Source organism: Engystomops pustulosus, chromosome 2, assembly GCF_040894005.1.
Source record: "Engystomops pustulosus chromosome 2, aEngPut4.maternal, whole genome shotgun sequence".
Taxonomy (NCBI): Eukaryota; Metazoa; Chordata; class Amphibia; order Anura; family Leptodactylidae; genus Engystomops; species Engystomops pustulosus.
In genome coordinates, this window is record NC_092412.1 from 103,370,133 (window position 1) to 103,390,123 (window position 19,991).

The 19,991-nt window shown below is 44.3% G+C and overlaps 1 protein-coding gene across 2 annotated transcripts in view; it reads right to left on the reverse strand.

Annotated features, from left to right (window-relative positions):
* The window catches only part of LIMS1 (LIM zinc finger domain containing 1), a 51,792-nt gene extending 36,631 nt beyond the window's left edge, over positions 1-15,161 (reverse strand). Inside the window, exon 1 of one of the 2 annotated variants that reach the window (XM_072135823.1) lies at positions 14,938-15,161. In XM_072135823.1, the coding sequence (XP_071991924.1) occupies positions 14,938-15,149 (212 nt within the window). In that variant the 5' untranslated portion in view covers positions 15,150-15,161. The remainder of the gene's footprint in view (positions 1-14,937) is intronic. The other variant, XM_072135824.1, reaches the window with a different exon arrangement.
* Positions 15,162-19,991: the final 4,830 nt, after the last annotated feature.

Consider the following 19,991-nt stretch of genomic DNA (forward strand, 5'->3'; position numbering starts at 1 on the left):
GTTGCTGGGGGAGCCGCATCCAGAGGTTGCTGGGGGAGCCGCATCCAGAGGTTGCTGGGGGAGCCGCATCCAGAGGTTGCTGGGGGAGCCGCATCCAGAGGTTGCTGGGGGAGCCGCATCCAGAGGTTGCTGGATACCATTTTGCATCATGCTGATGGTACCTTCCCTTTTTCTGCCAAACATTTACTGCATATCCCCAGGATCGGACCGGGTCTACCATCACTGCACAGCCTGTACTTTCAATCTATGGACCAGGTAAGCTGACACTCAAGATTGCTGTTCCCTTCCTGGACCACATTCGATGAGGCCCCTCACCAGATTTTGCACCCAGAGGCTAACCTGCATCCGGCCCTGCTTATAGGTGCACATTTGTTCCCAGAGTGACTTCCCATGCAGTGCAGATCTTTTTTTTGATCCCCACATTGTCAATTTCTTTCTACGGATTTAAACTGGATTTGTGTTTGGTCAATTTACCTCAAAAATCAGAAAGTGAATATGCTAGAATTCCACACTGAAAATCCAAAAATGTGACAACTCCTTTTCCCTTTCCATGTTGATTTGGTTAGGTACTTCATCTAAGATTAGTGGTGTGGTTACTTCACATAAAATTCTTAGCAAAATTCTGCCTTGACTAAAATAAAAAAATCTTCCAGAATTACCAGATTCAGATAACATATTCACACTCCTTTCCAGACAATGGCAGCATGTGATCAGCTGGGTAAAATGGCTGGTTGTTTTTAAAGGGGTAAGCTCAAGATGCCATCATATCCTCAATCCACATGCTGACCAGTGAGGGTCTGACCACTGGGAAATCCAACAATTGGAAAAGCGCAATTTGGTTCCCTTTAATGAATGGAGTAACAGTGGCTGCTCTATTCATTCTCTATTACTGGAGATGAGCGTAGTAATCTATCCATTTTTGGAAGTTTCCTGGACTTTGAATACAGTGCATGCTCATCCTCTTGCTCCTGACATTTGATGCATCTGATAAGAAAGTGGGGATTTCACACAGACATGTGTTATGGCGCACGGGAGAGAAGGAGGGGGTGAGCACTGCTCGCCCCGACCCTCTCCATAGAGATACATGGCTCAATTTGCCCTATATCTGAATATGGCCAAATTAGGAGTGCACATGTAGTATCATAATACAGTCAATCTTTTTACAACAGAATTCTGTTGTAATTTGTGCAAAAAATTGTCTATAACACCTTACACCACCAGGTCTGGGCCAGTCAGCTCATTCACCAGGCTGTGGAACATAAGCCCATAGAAATAAATGTGGACATGTGCCATCTGTAAAAAATCTGGCTAACACACATCCTAAATTCCTAACTGTAGCCATGTAGGTTAAGACTGCCTTTACAACATTATGCGGCTTATTTTTACTCTTTTACGATATCCGTTTTTTCGCCGATAGTATATGGACCCATTGATGTCTATGGGTAAGCTCACATGTCTGTTTTTATCACCTAGATCATGTGAAGACCGTAAGAAAAAAAGTGAGACATACATATGAATGCCACGAAAAGGGGGGTACAGCCGTTTTTGTGATTGCTGTATTACGGCTCATTCAGACAGACGTTTTTTTAACATCAGTTTACTATCCATTATTTTTCAGCTTACTGACCATTGATTGATTTTCACATGTGCGGACAGTGAGAAAAAAATTAATTAAAAAAATTTTCTCACATGCAGACCGCGGACCACGAAGTCAAATGGATCCACAAACAATGATATCCGTACACAGTCCATTTTTTCTCAAATGTTTCTAGGCAACAAGTGGGCAGGACAGGAAGCAGAGTAGAAACCCACCATTTTTTTTGGCGAGACATAAAAAACCCCCAAAAAACAGATGCAGATACAATAAGGACTACACACAGATATCACACATAGGCATGTTTTGCAGACCAGCAACAACACACCCTTCTGAATGAGCCTTATTTTGAGACGCCTGACAAATCTGCCCCATTTTGTATGTTCATCTTCTGCCAGTATTTGTGTCTTTATGAGGGACGCTCATTTCATGGGCTTATTATGTATTCAGCTATATAAAGTTACAATAGTTCTTGCAGTCTACATATGCCCTGGGGGCAATGTGAAGAATTGACAAAAGCCACAGCTGAACTATGTGCGTTATGAAATCTACACAAAGGAGCCATTTGTTGGTTGCGAAAAGTGCAATGGAGAAATGAGGGCATGTGATATTATATCCAAACCATAACCGTCTGTAACTGGCATGCCAAGAGGACCCCCACAGCTTTACAAGGGACTGGGGGGATGTGTTACAGGAAGTGCTACAGAAGCCTGTGAGACTGCAAAGAAAGGTACAAAGAAAAGAAATACATCTCTACTCTCCCCATGAAAAAGGTGTTCTAATGCGCACATTCAATTTTTTATACTACATGGAGAAGTCTGAACAGAAAAATAAATCTCTATATTTCGAGAAAAGAATTTATGATAAGGTGTAATATGACCACTAGAGGGAACTCTACATATGTAATGTACAATTCTCCATTTCCTAGTAAGGAGCATTCACACTGATTTGCTGAGGCAGTTTGAGCAATTTTATATTTATTTTTTTTGGCCAAACCAGTGAACACACACCTTGCTTAGTAATTCCAGTTGCTGTGTTTTTAAAATTCAAATGCAACAGGGAGTGGTTATTCCTGATGACATGTTTTGTCCTGAGAAGTATGTATTCTTTACCCAGATTTTGCTTCTGAAATGTCCCAAGCTGAATGTACCAATTTCTCTGTTAAAATAAAACTCTGATCTTCAGTCTAGACAAAACCACAATGTACATGAGTGTAGACAGATGCGGCTTAATCCAACAAACAGCACCTCAGGTCAGCAATCATTACATGGAAAACAAAGCATAGCCACAGTCTCTGCAAATACATGCTAAGTATATAAGTATACAATGCTGACGAGAAATAATAATTCATGCAGCACTACACTTAGCGCCTTGGACATTCTAGAAACATAGGAGAGCCCACATTTCTTTCATTCACCCCGGCTACCAACTGCTGGCAATTTCCTGTTCTCTCCTGGCACCCTGGAAATGACTGGCGGGGGTGGGTGACCATTGCAACCAGTACCTTGCTTCTGATCTGCTTTATGTTGATATTATGTTGAATGTTGCAATTCAAAAGAAGATTTTCGCACCATCAAAGAAGCACTGCCATTTTGGGTCATCAATATTTTAATCAAAATATTTAATTAAATATGAATTCTAATGGGGGCGTGGCCTGCAGCCGACATGAGCGGACGCATGTAACTGAGCTCCGTCAGCAACTCAGGGGTTTCTTCAATTATCCTGCCGAAATTGCCTGCAGCCATGCCTGGAGCAAGATCCAAGGGGGCCCCGGTGAGAGGGGCGTCGGGCGGCTCGAAAAATCTGACCCCGCCAGCGGCAGCGGAGCGCCTGAAAGCGTTCGCCCGCACGGATCCACAACGCGGCCCTGTTCCCGCCGAAAGGCGCGCCTTCACTCCTCCACGAGAGGAACAAGCCGATGACATGGAGGACAGTGACAGAGAACCCACACTGAGAGAGGTCACTGCACAGCTCCTCACAGCCATACAGGAGTCCACAACTGCCCTGACAACTAGAATCGAGGAGGTTAAAATCGATGTGGGCCTCATTAGGAATGATATGCAGAAGTTAAGGGAACGGGTCACAGAAACGGAGACCCGAATCTCCCAGACAGAGGACGCTTCAGCTCCGGTGCCCGGACGCATACGAGCACTGGAGCAGCTGGCTAACCAGTGGATGCAAAGAGCAGAGGACACCGAAAATCGGCTGAGGCGCAATAACTTGAGAATTTTGGGCCTCCCGGAACGCGCTGAGGGCAGAGATCCCGTGGCCTTCATGGAATCCTGGCTCAAAGAAGTCCTACCGGAGGCCTCAGTGTCAACATTGTATGCCATCGAGCGTGCCCACAGAGTCCCGGCTCGTCCCCCTCCTCCGGGCTCCAGACCAAGGCCGATGCTTGCACGACTGATTAGTAGCAGAGATCGAGACGCCATGTTACAAGCTGCCAGACGCAAGGGCCCTTTCCAGTACCAGAACTCTGCCATTTCCATTTTCCCTGACTTCTCTGCAGCACTGCAGAAATCCAGGGCATCGTTCCTGAGCGTTAAAAAACGCCTCCGTGACTTAAACATCCAATACAGCATGATCTTCCCAGCAAGACAGAGTGTTATATGAGGACAATTCTCACTTCTTTACATCTGCGGAGGAGGCCGATGCATGGGTTAATACGCTGCGGAGGTCACCACGCCGCTGAGTCCCTGGACTGTCTCACACAAAGTCCTGAGGAAAATCTGGAGAGGTTGCCCCTCTCACACCAAGGACTGCTACTTGAGACTCTGGTAATATGACAAGTTGACCTTTATTACAAATTCATGTGGTATAGCTCCATATATAATTCTATTTACTGATATCCGCTATATATTGGCTGCTGCCTTAGTTAACGCAATAACAATAATGAACCCAAATGCTGGAGCACCAGTCTGATACTGTTTTATCTAGTACAGACTACCCCCTTGCTTACCTGCCACGTACGTTTTAGTTCTGGTTAACCCGTAAAGGGTACGATAATGTCACCTTTCCAGGTGTTACACACGGTTAACTGTTTTGTTTTATGTAAGTTGCTTGCTACTATAATGTATATTATTGTCCAATGGCGCTAGATATATTGTCTTGGAATGTGAGAGGGATGGGAGAGACCAGGAGACGTAATATGATATTTGCTTATGTTAGGAGTCATTCCCCTAAAATTATATGTCTTCAAGAAACCCATCTCACCCCCCAAACCACACATTGCAAAAGCCCTGGATACAATGGGCTGCCCATTCGACTTACACATCACACTCTAGAGGGGTGTCTGTCCTTGTCCACCGGGCGGTTCGGTGGGAACTGGGGACAATAAGAGCAGATACAGAAGGCAGATACCTTTTCATTCATGCCTGGGTTAACTGTGTGCCTGTAGTAATAATAGCTATCTATAACCCGCCAGCCTCCTCTCTGGAGATCTTATGCGAGGCAGCTCATTTTGCTGCAGCTTACCCCAATGCGACAGTATTGTGTATGGGAGACCTAAATCTTTTATTGGATCCTAGACAGGATAAGCTCTGGCCCCCTGGTACGCAACTCCCTGACTCAAGTGTCACCCCGCTCCAACGTCTTCTCCTTGAAATGGGATGGCATGATTTGTGGCGCATTCGCCATCCTCACACTAAAGAATTTACCTGTTATACTCCGGGCAGAAACTCTCTCTCGCGGATCGACTATATAATTGGTAACAACTTAGCTCATGTCTGGGCTACCTCGATAGTCCATCTCCCTAGGGGCATTTCTGATCACTCCCCGATCTTGGCCACTATACAATGCACTCCCCAACCCCCGAACAACAGCATGAGGAAGGTGCACCCTTTTTGGCTCTCGCTGATTACAGAGGGAGACCAAACCCCGAGTCGCCTAGCGGAGTTTATTGAGACCAATGACTCATCATTTAGTCCTTCATCATATTGGGAGGCGCTTAAGGGATGCCTTAGAGATTGCCTACAACACGCCATTAAAAAGGTCAAGCGGGCCACAACATTAGAGGAGAAGGAATTGGCTAATAGGTGCACGAACCTGGAGGCAACATACATAGCGGACCCCTCTGATACCAACAGGAATGAATGGTTGAATGCAGGGAGGAAATATATGCTCTGCTTGTATGAGAAACAGAAGAGACGCACATTTTTCACACAACAGAAGTACTTTGAGCATGGTAATCAGTCCAGCAGCTTGTTGGCCCACCTTATACACCAGAATAATGCCTCCCCGACGATTTTAAGGGTCAGGAGCCTAGACGGGACAATACACACGGACAACCCCGCTATACTGACAACATTCACCGACTTTTATAGAGACCTGTACAGCACACGGTGTGATAAGACTCAATTAGAACTTAAGGAATATCTGAAAGACCTAACATTCCCGCGACTGTCGGACGAGCAAAGACAGGGACTAGATGCCCCGATCACACTGACTGAATTACAAGAGGCCCTAACGACTATGGCTAAGGGGAAAGCAGCCGGCCCGGATGGCCTCCCAGTGGAAGTCCTGGTTCAGTACCAAGAACAGCTGCTACCCGCCCTACTAGAGGTACTACAATGCTCTCTAGATAGGGGTAGTCTCCCGGCCTCCTTTTATAACGCCAATATCGTCCTAATCCTTAAACCAGATAAGGATCCAACAGAGTGTGGGTCCTACAGACCCATATCTCTCCTAAATTCTGATTATAAACTCCTCACTAAAGTATTAGCCTCTAGGTTGAACCGAGTTATCACAAACCTCATACATACCGATCAGGCTGGCTTTATGCCGGGACGAAGCACGTCAGACAACCTAAGACGGGCCCAGCAACTGACACAAATTGGAGTAGCTGGGAAAAACGATTGGGCCTTGGCGTCTCTTGACGCCGCAAAGGCCTTTGACTCGGTAGAGTGGCCATTCCTACTAGCGGCACTTGAATGTTTTGGTATTGGACAGACTTTTATCAAGTGGGTCTCGCTGCTGTATGAGTCCCCTAGTGCTTCCATATCACTTAATGGACAGACATCCCCCAGCTTTGAACTTGGGAGGGGCACTCGTCAGGGATGTCCCCTGTCGCCCCTTCTTTTTGCCCTGGCCATAGAGCCTTTGGCTATACGCATTCGTAATGACCCCATATACAAGGGTATGGTATTGGCAGAGAGGGAGGAGAGACTAGCGTTATATGCCGATGACCTTCTGTTGTTGATGTCTGAACCAGACATATCCCTTCCAAGAGCTATCCAATTGATAGATGACTTTGGAGCATTTTCTGGACTTCTCATCAACTGGTCCAAGTCCAATGTCATGTTTATATCGCCTGAGAGAATTAACACTTCACAATATGTCTGCAATTTGGAGGTGTCTGAGAGATTTAAATACTTAGGAATTGTCATAACCAAAGAGTCTGCCAGAGCACTAGATTTAAATGTTAACCCTCTCTTAAATTTATTCAAAGACAAATTCAAGACTTGGTCTAGCCTTCCACTATCAGTACCGGGCAGGATCAATCTGGTTAAGATGGTGGTCTTGCCAAAATGCCTTTATGTTCTGCAGCACATATTTACCCCCGTTCCACATTCCTTTTTTAAAGCCTTAGATTCCCTGTTCATAAAATTTATATGGGGGTCTTCCAGAGCCAAGTTGCAGTTGGGCAAATTACAACGCCCCAAGGATTTAGCAGGCATGGCAATGCCGAACATTTTCTTATATTATTTAGCGGGCCAACTTAAATTCCTGGGTCCATGGTTAGGACATGAATGCCCAAACCCTCCGGAGCTACATCTGGCAACGCACCTGAATCAGCGATCCTTATGGGGAGTGTTGGAGACCACTAACGCGTTTGATGGGAGGCTCCTTCCAGTACACCGCACGGCGCGGAAAGTATGGAGAGCGGCCAAGAATATTGACCCGATAGATGGCACCATAGCCCAAACACCGTTATGGGATAACCCCTCCCTCCCACACCTAGGAGAATTACAGGAGAGCCATTTTTGGTCTGGGTTGGGGATACACACAATAGCGGATCTATATGTAAATGACACATTTGTTACCTTTGATTCCCTGCGGGAACGTTGTGATTTGTCTCATAGGCAATTTTACAGGTATTTACAACTCAGGCACGCCATATCGGCGCAGTTTCCCAATGCAGGCCTGCGTATTTCCAGGTATCCTTTGATAGGGGTAATCCGATCTCAGGGTCCAGCTGGGCTTGTATCCCTTATCTACTCACACTTGATTAATGCAAAGGCAACCTCTACGCCACTGCAGGCGATTGAGAGATGGCACACTCTAATGCCTAACTTGGATGCAGAGCAATTGGAAGAAGTCTGTCAGTCACACCTACATGTGTCGCCGGCGGTGAATAATAAGATGATACAACTGCACATCATTCACCAAAGTTATCTGACCCCCCTGAGACTATTCAAGATGGGGCGTATGTCTGCTCCAGAGTGTCATAGATGTAGGCAGACGCCGGCGGCATTTCATCACATGGTGTGGGAATGCCCCACCATCCAGAAATTTTGGGAGGAGGTAACTGCCTTATTAGCCTTGGTATTAGAGAGGCCCATACCGCATTCCCCAGAGGTATGTCTATTTGGGCTGCTAGATGAGGAGCTCTGGACACACTATGAGAGAATTTTTCTTCGGCAGACCTTATTCTTAGCCAGGAAATCCATTGTTCTAAGATGGATGGATGCTAGACCCCCTACCAGAAGCATGTGGGAAAACTTGATTAATACTGTCATTCCATATGAAAAGGTAGTCTTCAAACACAGGAAGTGCCCTGTTAAATTTCATAAAATATGGGATAGATGGTGTGACTCAGCTGCCACGGCCCCTGATGCGCGGGACCTTTCTGAAGCCATCAGAAACTTGGCATAAATCCCAACTGCATATCTAGGAGCCTGAACCCCCAATATATCTCTCACTGACCTGAGGCGCGAAGTCTGATTCTTATACCCTCTCTATCTTAATCTGACCTAACCACTCATTAAAACCTGATAACCCAAACATTAAATACTAAGAGAAGCAAGCGTGTTTTGTCTAGTTAGTGTTAGTATGTTTAATTGTTCTATTTGAATGATAATGTCAAGTATTTTTGCATATCAGGCTGCTTGTACAGTGGAATGCTGTTATATTTTACATCTTTTATGAATATTGTATGTATGTAGCCTGATTTATGCACTCATTAATAAAACTGAGTTTAAAAAAAAAATATGAATTCTAATTAAATATTTAAATATTAGTCAGCAATATTTTAAATCACAGAAAACCCCTTTAACTGATTTGTAACCCCAAAAAACTACATCTCATTAGTAGTTTCATATTATCATCATAACATTTTATCTAGTGCTGCGACTGCCACGTTCACAGCCTGATCACCAGGATCCATGCCCATACCATATTATTACGGTACTTCTCACAGCAGAATGTGCTGCCGATGGATACAAAAGTAGTAATTTTAAAACGCCCAATGCTCTCCTCTTCACTAATCCTTTCTGTGCTGAATGTTGGACACAACCCACCTATGGCCGGGTGACTCATTCTGCCAACCACAATCTCACATAGTTCTACTTAAGACAATTTATTTGTTGGCAGCTTAATTTTCACAGTCAGCAAAAGAGTATAGATAGATTTGTGTCACTGCCACAATAATCCTAAGCAGATCTGCTTAAACCACATCTTCACTCCATTCCACTCAAGGAAATATAAAAGAAATCAGGAGTCGGAAGTTGTTTGCATGAGAACGGCCTCGTCTCTGCCGCACCGAGGTGGTAGGAGTAGAGTAAACAGCTGAACACAGTTATAGGCCGTCTTTATAGTAGCTCTGCTGTTTTTGTGGAACTGTGGAGTCCAGTTATTAGTTGGTTTAGTTAACCCCTTTCCACACCTAGACGTGATTCTACATCATAGGATGCAGGTCGTTCCCACACCTTGACGTAGAATCACGTCATGGCAATCGCTCGGGCTCAGGAGCTAAGCCCGGGCAATCGCCACTGGATCCTGGCGGTAAGAGGTAGCCCGCAGTAACAGCCGGGATCCCGACTGTTTAACCCTATAGACGCCACGCTCATAGTCATCAGCACAGGGCCCAGAGGTGCCGATCGTTACCATGGCAACCCGGAGTTCCGATAAGGACCCCAGGGCTGCCTGTAGTAGCTGCCTGTTAGGATCGTGCACTGTGCACGATCTAACAGTGCAGCTGTCAGCCTATGCAGAGAAGTATAGGCGACTATGTAATATGCTGAAATACATTAGTATTGCAGTATATTACAATGAACAAGTGATCAAATGATCACTTGTCCATGTCCCACCCTGGGACAAAATAAAACAGTAAAAAAAAAGTGCAACTAAAAAAAATTCTTTAAAAAGAATAAAAGTCCCCTTAAGGGCACATTTACATGGCCGTATGCGGGAACGTACATGCGGCCGCATGTACGTCCCCATAGAGGCAATAGCGGTGCGGTGCAGATACGGTGCCACACATGTGTGGCACCGATCCGGCCCACACACCGCAAAAAGATAGAGCATGCTCTATCTTTCGGCGTGTGTGCGGCCGTGCACTGCTATTCTCTATGGAGGGAGGAGGGGCTGCCGCCTCCTCCTCACCAGCACACGGCGGTATGCCCGCACGGCGGGCATACCACTGTGTGAATGTACCCCAAGTCCCATCCCATGTAGTAATCAAATAAAACAAAAAAAAGTGAAAATCACCAAAAAAACACAACATATAGGGTATCAAAGTCGGTAACAACCCGTACAATAAAATAAAAAGGTCACTGAACCAGTGCGGGGAACGCCGTAAAAGAAAAAAAACACCAAAAAAAACCTCAAAAAAATAATTACATTTTCACATCTGACTGCATAAAAAGTGATCAAAAAGTAAAATTACTCCAGAATTGCTTTATTAGCCTGAATGACAAAGTCTTTTACCAATTTAGTCCAGTACAGACCTAGTCAGGTAAACCTACAATTCTAGAAGACAAGAAGTGGATTTTTCACATGGCCTAACCTAAAAATGTCAGATATCTACACTACACAACACTCCATCCAATACTTTACTACCGGCCAGAATATCAGTACAGACTGGAGCTCTGCCCAAGTACACCCCAACACAGTTCAAGCTTTCATATATATATATATATATATATATATATATATATATATATAGTTAAAGCAAAGCTATCTCCAGGATGAAGGATTATACACACACCAGCAGGTAAGTATGCTTGGCTTACAATCATTCATCCTGGTGGTAGATGTCCGTTAAGTCAACGTTTTCATCTTTAAAACAAAAAAAAGAAAATATAAATTTTTTTCTCAAAAACCACAGGACGTCCTTGGGTAAAACATAAAACAGCAGCAGAATCATCAGGAGCTGCTCTTTCCACTAATTAAATTTATTCACTCAATAAGATGCGGCGGTGGAGCACTCAAAAGATAACAACTGCTTGTCCAGCAAAAACACAACTTCTACTCAGAGTAGCAGCAAAACCGTACTGCGAGTATATGAACACTGAGGAAACCCTGCACACTGCCATGTATTAAAGTGCTTAATAACACCAAAGACAAGTAGTACGGTAAATGGTCACACACACTCATTATAAGTGCCATATTTTGAATAGCACTGTGCCAACTCACAAAATATTGGTTAGAGATAAGCTGGGGAATCGCACATAGAAGCCCCTTTACGCCACTTCAACTGTAACTGGGCATAGAGGGGGAAAGAACTACTGGCTGTTCCCTCGTAATTGCGATTATTCCAAGCTGTGAATAAGAAAGGAGCTTATACTCACCTCCTCTGGTGCTCCTGTTCAGCCGCGGTTTAGGCAAATGTCCTCTTCTCGGCTCTTGTAATGTGTTTCAAAACACATGTGCTAACGACAAGTGTGCACCTCAAAATTTAGGGAGGATTCAAACTTGCCACATGCAGTCCCTGAACCACTGACCGTTCAGGGTCCTGCTTCATGAACCAAACCAAACCTCAGAAATGTGAGCACCATATTAATATGTGATGCACAGAGTTCCTGCAAGGTTTGTGGTTCAGGGACTGATCTCAACAAGTGTGAAGCTACCCTAAGACTCATATCCAATCCATTCTCCCTGTGGCATAGGCAAACTAAAATCAGCACTGGAGAGCCCCCAATCAGACATATACTGATATGGAAGACGCCCCGAGCTGACAATAATACTAGAGACGGAAAAAAATAAAATAAATCCTCTCCTTTCCTGGATCCTCTTCAGGGAACAGTGAGAACTTATCTGCACTCACCGCTATCCGACCTCCTGCACCAATGAACGCTTCCATCAGGTATTTTTCATCAATTATGTTAGTGCTTAATGGACTAATAAGCAGGAGGCGGACCACAACTCATGGCTTGTCACGCTGAATGTGGCCTATCGGTGCAGCATGTGCATCCGATCCCTCTTTTAGTAGTGATGAATGTGGCTGCACTTTATGTACATGCTCAGGAGTGAAGCTCCTCTGCCATGGATTAGAGGAATAAGACACTGAGAAGGAATGGCCTTATTTATATACAAGCTGGAGTTGAAGTTTGGGAAATTGAACAGTCTGAGGTTTGGCTTACTGACTCCACAGCCCTGCCCATTACGTAAATAAGAAAATAGATTTTTTTTCCCTCTTTTATGTTTGTGCTTTGATTGAGAGCTGGCTGGTTATTGTGTGTAACATTATGTCATATTGCATCTTTATTTTTATGTATGAACCACAGACGTGCTCTCATTTTTTTTTCTTTGCTTTGTGTTATCCCAAACTTTTCTATTTGGAAACTACAAGCAGTGTAGACATGTCTGCTGCCTCCCTGCTCCTTATCTTTCCCTTTAATGAGGCTTGAAAGAATCAGGGCAGTGGTAGACTTTTTAGTTAAAAAGTAACAATTTTACTACAGTCCTTATCTAATCCACATTTATCAACTGTCTAAGCCATTATAATAAATCTGACCTGCAAGTGACATCTAAAGAGCTCTTAAGGTAATCCTACTAACTGAAGCAAGACACTTTATAAATGGTAAATCTGCCCTACTAGTATTGTTTCAGTGACTTTTGATGATTTTTACAGTAAAAAAAAATTCTAAGAAAAATCAAAAGTTGTTGAGAACTGTTCTCATTGTGCTCATAGCTGAAGTTTAATGTATAGATGTCTTTAAAAATGCCATACAGTTGCATATATCACCCATTGGAATAGTAATAAATATAAACCATCAGTTTACATTTTTAACAGGTCCTATTGTCGTCAATATCTACAATTAGGGGTTTAGCATAATAGTATACAAGCCAGGTAGAGGCTTTCATACCTCTGTATACCTTTGGTGTCAGAATCTTCCCTGTTCTACCACGAAATGTGTCAAATGTGTTACTAAGCCGTGGAAAGGCGTTTTTACTGGATTTTACCCAAATATTCAGTCCCTCCTGGAAAGGCTCATTCTTAATCTTTGCTCATACTGCTTTAAGTCATCTTAGGAAAAGCCAGGTCATTTTCACATTGGAGCAGAGTCAATGAAACACTCCCTGTAAAACATCTGCTGTAAGGAGTCATATATTACAGCTAATGAGCCGTCTCTGGGAAGCTTATGCCAGCGCCGGGCACTGGATGACAAGCAGAGACTACAGAACGCCAAGATGTTTTGCATTAAATATAAAGCAGAGGACTTATGTGAAATTATTATATAAGGGACTCTCCTGATCAGAAATACTGTATTCAGTCACTCAAATTAAGATCGTTTTATTGAGCTTCCTCATACCCATGATACACCATACCGGATTTTTATATAGCATATTAATAGGCCTCATGCATATGCCCATATGCATTTTGCGGTCCGGTTTATGCACCTGTTTTTGGCTGCCAAAAACTGTCCGTCACCTGTATTCCACCGCAAGTCCTCACGAAGATGGCCGTGTGCTCGCCTGTCCCGTAACCCAGGCAAGTACATGGCTGAGTGGAAGAGGGGTGACTACTGTATGCTCACCACAACATGATGGGTGGCAAAAACCTCTACGGGCGGCCGTGATCTGGCCACATATTTTGCAGCCAGATCACAGCCCCTATAATGTTCTTGTGCATGAGGCCTATGCAAGCTGTATCCAAAAAATAAAAATAAAAAATGGCCAGTTCAAAGCATGGTGAGAAATAAGTATCATATAGATTAGAGCAGTGGTTCTCAACCTTTTTAATGCTGTGACCCCGCAATACAGGTCCTCATGCTGTGGTGACCCCAAACCATGCAACTTGCAGTAAAAACATAGTAAAATTTCGGCTCCGATGGCTTTAGGTGACCCCCGGTTTTGGTCGTTCGACCCCCGCTGGGGTCCCGACCCACAGGTTGAGAACCACTGGATTAGAGTATTACCCCTTAAAATCAATTGGGCCACGTTTTAGACTAAGAAGAAAAAAACCCGCCATGATCCCTGGAATTGTATGTATGGATTTGGACAAGCACTCATCTTATAAATGCAGTCCAAACCCTCTGATACCCTAGGGTGTACAGGGGCAACCCTAGTAATCGGACCCCCATTAATCTATGGATGGGGTACAAGTGTTGTTATTGACCTTTAAGCCAACTAGCATTCTGGGGGACTGCGGATGGTAAAGAGGACCTCACTTATATATTAGATCTGGATTCTCCATGTATAAATCTGCAAGTGTAGTCCCTCTATTATTTCTAGATTGACACCCAGACATTAACATTTGGGGTTGTGTTGTACACACAATGTATAAGGACACACCCCCAAAATATTAAATATTCCTAGGATGAATGGCATAACTTAGAGTTAGAAGAAGAGAAGAGGTAGATATCATATTTTATGTTTATACAAATATTTAGTGACAGCCCTGAATCAATTACTAGGATAGATATTATGGGAAGGCCACATCCGGCAGACACTTAGAGGATCCGTCCAGATGAACACATCAGGAACCATATGGTGGAACCATTACTGCTCAACTCAGAGAATTCAGGGACATTCCTCACATTCATCCTATGTTCCTGTTACCAGAAACTCCTTGTAAGGACAATACTTTCCAAAGCTTTAATGTCTCCTCGGATTATTCCAGAGCCGCCCGGGCACCACTACAGGGTGTGGTATCAGCCAACTCTGCCCACCTCAGGTATCAGCGGAGGCACAGCTGGCACCCCAGGGACACATGCACTACAGAAAGAGCTTGAGTCACAAAATCCAGAGCCTGGAGGGATAGGAGCTGCCAGAGCCCCAGCAGCACAGAGGATTACAGCAGAGACTGCATGGACCAGACCCGGGCCGGAACTTCTGCTCCCCCGAGCACTACACTCACACACAAACTGGCCCCGGCGCCGCCCCATCCCCGGTGTCCTCACCTGTTTGTCATCTCCACGACGCCCAGCATGAGGGCCCCTCGGTCGGTTCCGTGCAGAAGGATGGGGCAGGAGACCGCCACTACTCGCAGCGGGATGGGCAGGATCCCGGGAGCGCGCACTCCCTCCTCCCCCAGCAGGCGGCTCCACGCCCGGCTCTGACTCACCTCCGCCCACCCTGGGCTGCCAATCACCCACGGAGGAGGGGTTGCCATGGTGACGGGAGGAGGCAGGATGTAGGACACGCCCCCTATTTACTCCACAGGTCATTAGAAGAGCAGCCGATTACTACATCCGGGGACTGGCGGGAGACACGCCCACTAGTCCTGCTAAATGCTTTCCAGCCCAAAACGGTGATGTCATATGAGGCATTTCCGCGCCAACGTGCATCGCATACATGCTGGTCATATCTGTATCTACATATCACCTCTACATAGTGGTTATATGTGTACCTACACGTCATCCTTTACATGCTGATCATATCTGTATCTACATATCACCTCTACATAGTGGTCATATGTGTACCTACATGTCATCCTTTACATGATGAACATTTATGTGTGTACATATATTGTAAGTGTGAGAGCTGCTTTCTGCAGTCAGCAGGAGTAGGCGAAGGAGCAGGGAGGGTGCATTGGAATGTGGAGGACCATGAGTGTTGTCCTTTTACCACACACCCCTGGGATTCAAGGATGAAAGCTGGAAGGGAGTCAGGGAAGTTTAATCTAATTTATCTTCAAATCCATAAATGTCAGAGCTTTAATATGATGAAGCCAGTCCTACTGGTGAAACATGTTGGGGGACTAAAAATTGCACTTTTTAATTAGCAGTGTGTGTGTGTCTAGTGAGCGAGATAGCTGAATATACGCATATGGTTAGCTCAATATAGGGTGGTCGAGGGATATTTCCCCCAGGGAAGTCAGCCATTATCTAGCCTCATTATAGGGTCAGGAGAATGAAAAATAATCACAGTTTCACCCCTTGAGCTGCCGTACCATCATAGCGGTCCCGAACTGTGGATCACGGTGGCAGCCCTCATTAGGGCAAACCTGCCCAGAGAATCTCCATAACAATAACATCTATGTGTGCACAATAATCAGTGTGATTGGATACCCCCTGTGAGAATTATGGAGTGTGACTGACATGCGACAATTACCTGCGTCTACCGATATCTCTAGTCCCTAAAGAGTACTATCATCTTTCACACTTGCTCCCTGGCTATCCATTCACTACCACCCTGAGCAACAATTACTGTGACTGTCAAAGACTATTAGTCAGCTGATCCTGTTCGGTGGCATCACTATAGACTGTTTTTATGCACATTCTCCCCAGAGAACCTTAGTGGTTAAGCCATCTTATTTTAAGATATCAGATAAATAAAAGTGAAGTTTTATCACATTACTTTTGTCCGGATACGGGTAGATTTTGTCTGCCTCAGGCAGTTTTGTAAATAAATTAAAGGTTTAATAAATACCTGCCGGGACAATTGGTCCATTTTTTGTGCTAAAAATCTGTAGGAACCCGGGCACTACTAAAAACAGCCCTCTGATGACAGGTTCCCTTTAAGTTCACCTTTAAAGGGCACCTACCACCCCGATTCTCCCTATAAAGATAGAAGGGGTGGTAGGTGGATGGATGGGACGTGAGGATAGCCCTTTTTTATGCGGCTACTGGGGCGTGGAGTAGCCGGACTTGAGGCTACTAGTCGCGGCTACTCCACGCCCCAGTAATCGCGTTACGCCGCCTACCAGGGAATTTTCGGCGCGCAGCTCCTGGTAGCTGCGCGCCCTCGTCCGAGTCCCCCGGCTACTGCACAGTAGTTCCAGCCCCCGGAGCCGGGCTGCGCAGCCGTAGGCCTGCGTTCTGCGCATGCACAGAACGCAGGGGACCCGGACGAGGGCACGCAGCTACCAGGAGCTGCGCGACGAAGATTCCCTGGTAGGCGGAGTAACGTGGCTACTGAGGCGTGGAGTAGCCGCAACTAGTAGCCTCATGTCCGGCTACTCCACGCCCCAGTAGCCGCATAAAAAAATTTGCATATACATGTAATAAAGTTTTGTAAAAGACACCCGGGACGTGAGGATTAGCCCAAAAAAGAGCTATCCATCCATCCACCTACCACCCCTTTATAGGTAGAATCGGGGTGGTAGGTTTCCTTTAAAGGGTAAAGTGCATTTTAAATTCAAGCCAAAGTTTCTTTATGTTAGTCAACCTCTGATTACTGGAACTGTGTACCATAACATGCCACCTACTTCTTGCTGACAATGTGTGGCACATGGTTAATACGTTTACTGTTAGACCAATATTTCTTTTCAGCAGTTTCATAAGAGGCTGGTATTTTTATATCTGAACAACTTCCAGATTGAAGGACAGACAAAGGCCAGAGACACACAGCCATGCAAGGGCTTTTAACCCCCCCCCCCCCCCAAAAAAAAAGGGTTAAAAGTGGAGTGGAGATCTTAGGAATCTTTCCTAACATTATTTAGCCAAGGACTTGGTAGAAAGTGCTGTCCTCTGCACTCTGGCTGGTTTGCGATTCACACACTGACCACAGTTATGTGCTTCTAGCCTAAAACTAGGATCACATGTCATTTTGTAAAATGTCCATAGACTTCTAGTCAGACAAAAGATTTAAAGGGGTATGTGCGCCAGCATACAGTGACAAAATCCCTTCTGCCCTTGCCGCAGCGGATTGATCAAGAGACTTTGGGCTGATAAATCGCAGTGGGTGGCGATTTTTTACATTGGTGGGTCATAATGGGTCAGTTCACGTGAAATGGGTTATCTGTAGACTTTCATGGCATTGTCAATCAAATGTTCTGTAGAGCAAATTAAAAGTATAAAAATAAAGTCTACATCCATCAAACCTGTACATATGGAAAACAGCACACAACTGTGCCTTGTTATCAATGGTGGAAATGCTTTATGTATAAGATTGTTAAATAGACAAAAATGTGCATCAGTTTACCAGAAGACGTTCCTGTAGGACAGCTCAAGCAAGACTGCTCGAGGATGACATCACCCATATCATTTTTTTTTTAACTACAACATTCAGCCCAAATGAGGAAGGGGCAGAAGTTTTATGGTGAAAAAAATGAATATTTTCTTGCTCTGCAGAATGATCTTACTATGATATTATAGTGTAGTGAGTTTACTATAATATTCCTTATACTAATGCTACACAGATTAACCCTTTTCCATTTTGCATTTTTTTTTTGCGCTCCTCTTCTCAAAAGCCATAACTTTATTTTTGTTTACAAATTTGTATGAGGCTTGTACTTCCTAGTGTCAGTGCACTATACTAGGCAAAGGGAAAAAAAATAGGCTCATATGCGCCATTGCTTTCGTGTACAGTTTTTACGACTTTCATGGTGTGCTGCAAATGATAGCAGCCCTTTCTGCCCAATATCATCAGTGTTGGTATAGAGCAGATCAAGTGCCCAAATGGCAACCCAAAACTCACATATTTATCGCAAAGTACCAACATGGCAATTTAAGCAGTAACTTATTGCAACATGTTCTTCCAACAGTCTAAAACAGTAATTTTGTCCTCAGGACACCAATAACATTTAAAAATGAAATTTGGATTGTGTCTCCCAGAATGTGGTGTGGGCAGCGCTAATTTTAAGTGTTATTTCCCGGGACTGCAGGAGAAACAAGGTGGTGAGGACAGGGTTTATCATTGGAGCTTCTGCCCTGCAATTCTTTCTGTTCAAGGGGACCCTGGAGGGAATCTACAATGATAATCCAAATTACCCCTCTACCTTTAAACGCCAATGGTGTACCCAAGGAGGAAAAACTATTGAAAGCTATGGCAGAGCAGGGAACAACAAGTTACTGCTTAAGTTGCTATGTTGGCACTTTATAGTAAATAAGTAGGTTTTTGGCTGTAGTTTGGGCACTTGGCATCTAAATGGTTCACAGTCCCCGGTATAAAGCATTAACGTGCTTTGGAGAATAAGAAGTCTCAGCAGTGTGATCTTAGACAAACATTTATGACTATTTCCATGGATAGATGAAAACAGTGAGTGTGGGACTCCATTATCTATTAATATCGTATATTAATCTTGCTGAAACTAAGGCTAGTGTTGCAGGGCAACTGTACAATCCTAAATATCATTGTACCAGTCACTAAAATGTATAGTCAGTCACCCCCAATTCACTAGTCACAATGTAGTAGTGCTACATCAATCTATTGTATCATTGCTTTCTGACATGAAACCCCTACCCTGATAATCAGTCAATTTATTATTGCAGGTATTAACAATAATCTTTATTTATATAGCTCCATCATATTCTGTAACGCTTTGCTACTCATTTGGGACATATACAAATATAATATCACATTACAGAGTACAGTCATATGGAACAATCGGAGTAAGGGCCCTAATCACAAGAGCTTACAGTCTATGAGGATGAAGGGAGTGACACATGAGGTATTCTTTATAAGGGAACAGAATTCAGTAATTTAATAAATAAAAATGTATATATGACTGGTTCAAGCAGCAGCAAAAGTCCAAGTTCAGTGGGACTGCTGAGAAGCCTGGAGCTTGGTATATGGCAGCGGTGGCGAACCTATGGCACGGGTGCCAGAGGTGGCACTCAGAGCCCTTTTTGTGGGCACTTAGGCCATCGCCTCAGGACAGAGTTCACAAAACTGGACCAAATCCACCAAATCTTCCTGCAGTCCCAGGCAACTTAAGAGATGCTGCCCTCAGCGCTATTTTAAAGTGCACTTCATTGACTGTTTGGAACTGCAGGAAAAATGAAAAGGTTTTCACAGAAGATCTTTGGAGCTCTTCCTGTTGGACCCACCATTCTTCCTGTACAGAGAGACCCTGGAGGGAAGCTGGAACCATAGTCTGAATTTGCCCTCCTTTGCCGCCTCGGGCGGCCGATACAATTAAAAGATGTGGAAGAACAGGTAACAATAAGTTATTGCTTAAAATGGCATGTTGGCACTTCATGGTAAATAAGAGGATTTTGGTTGTTGTTTGGGCACTTGGTCTCTAAAAGGTTTGCCATCACTGGTATATGGTATTTGACAGATAACAGAC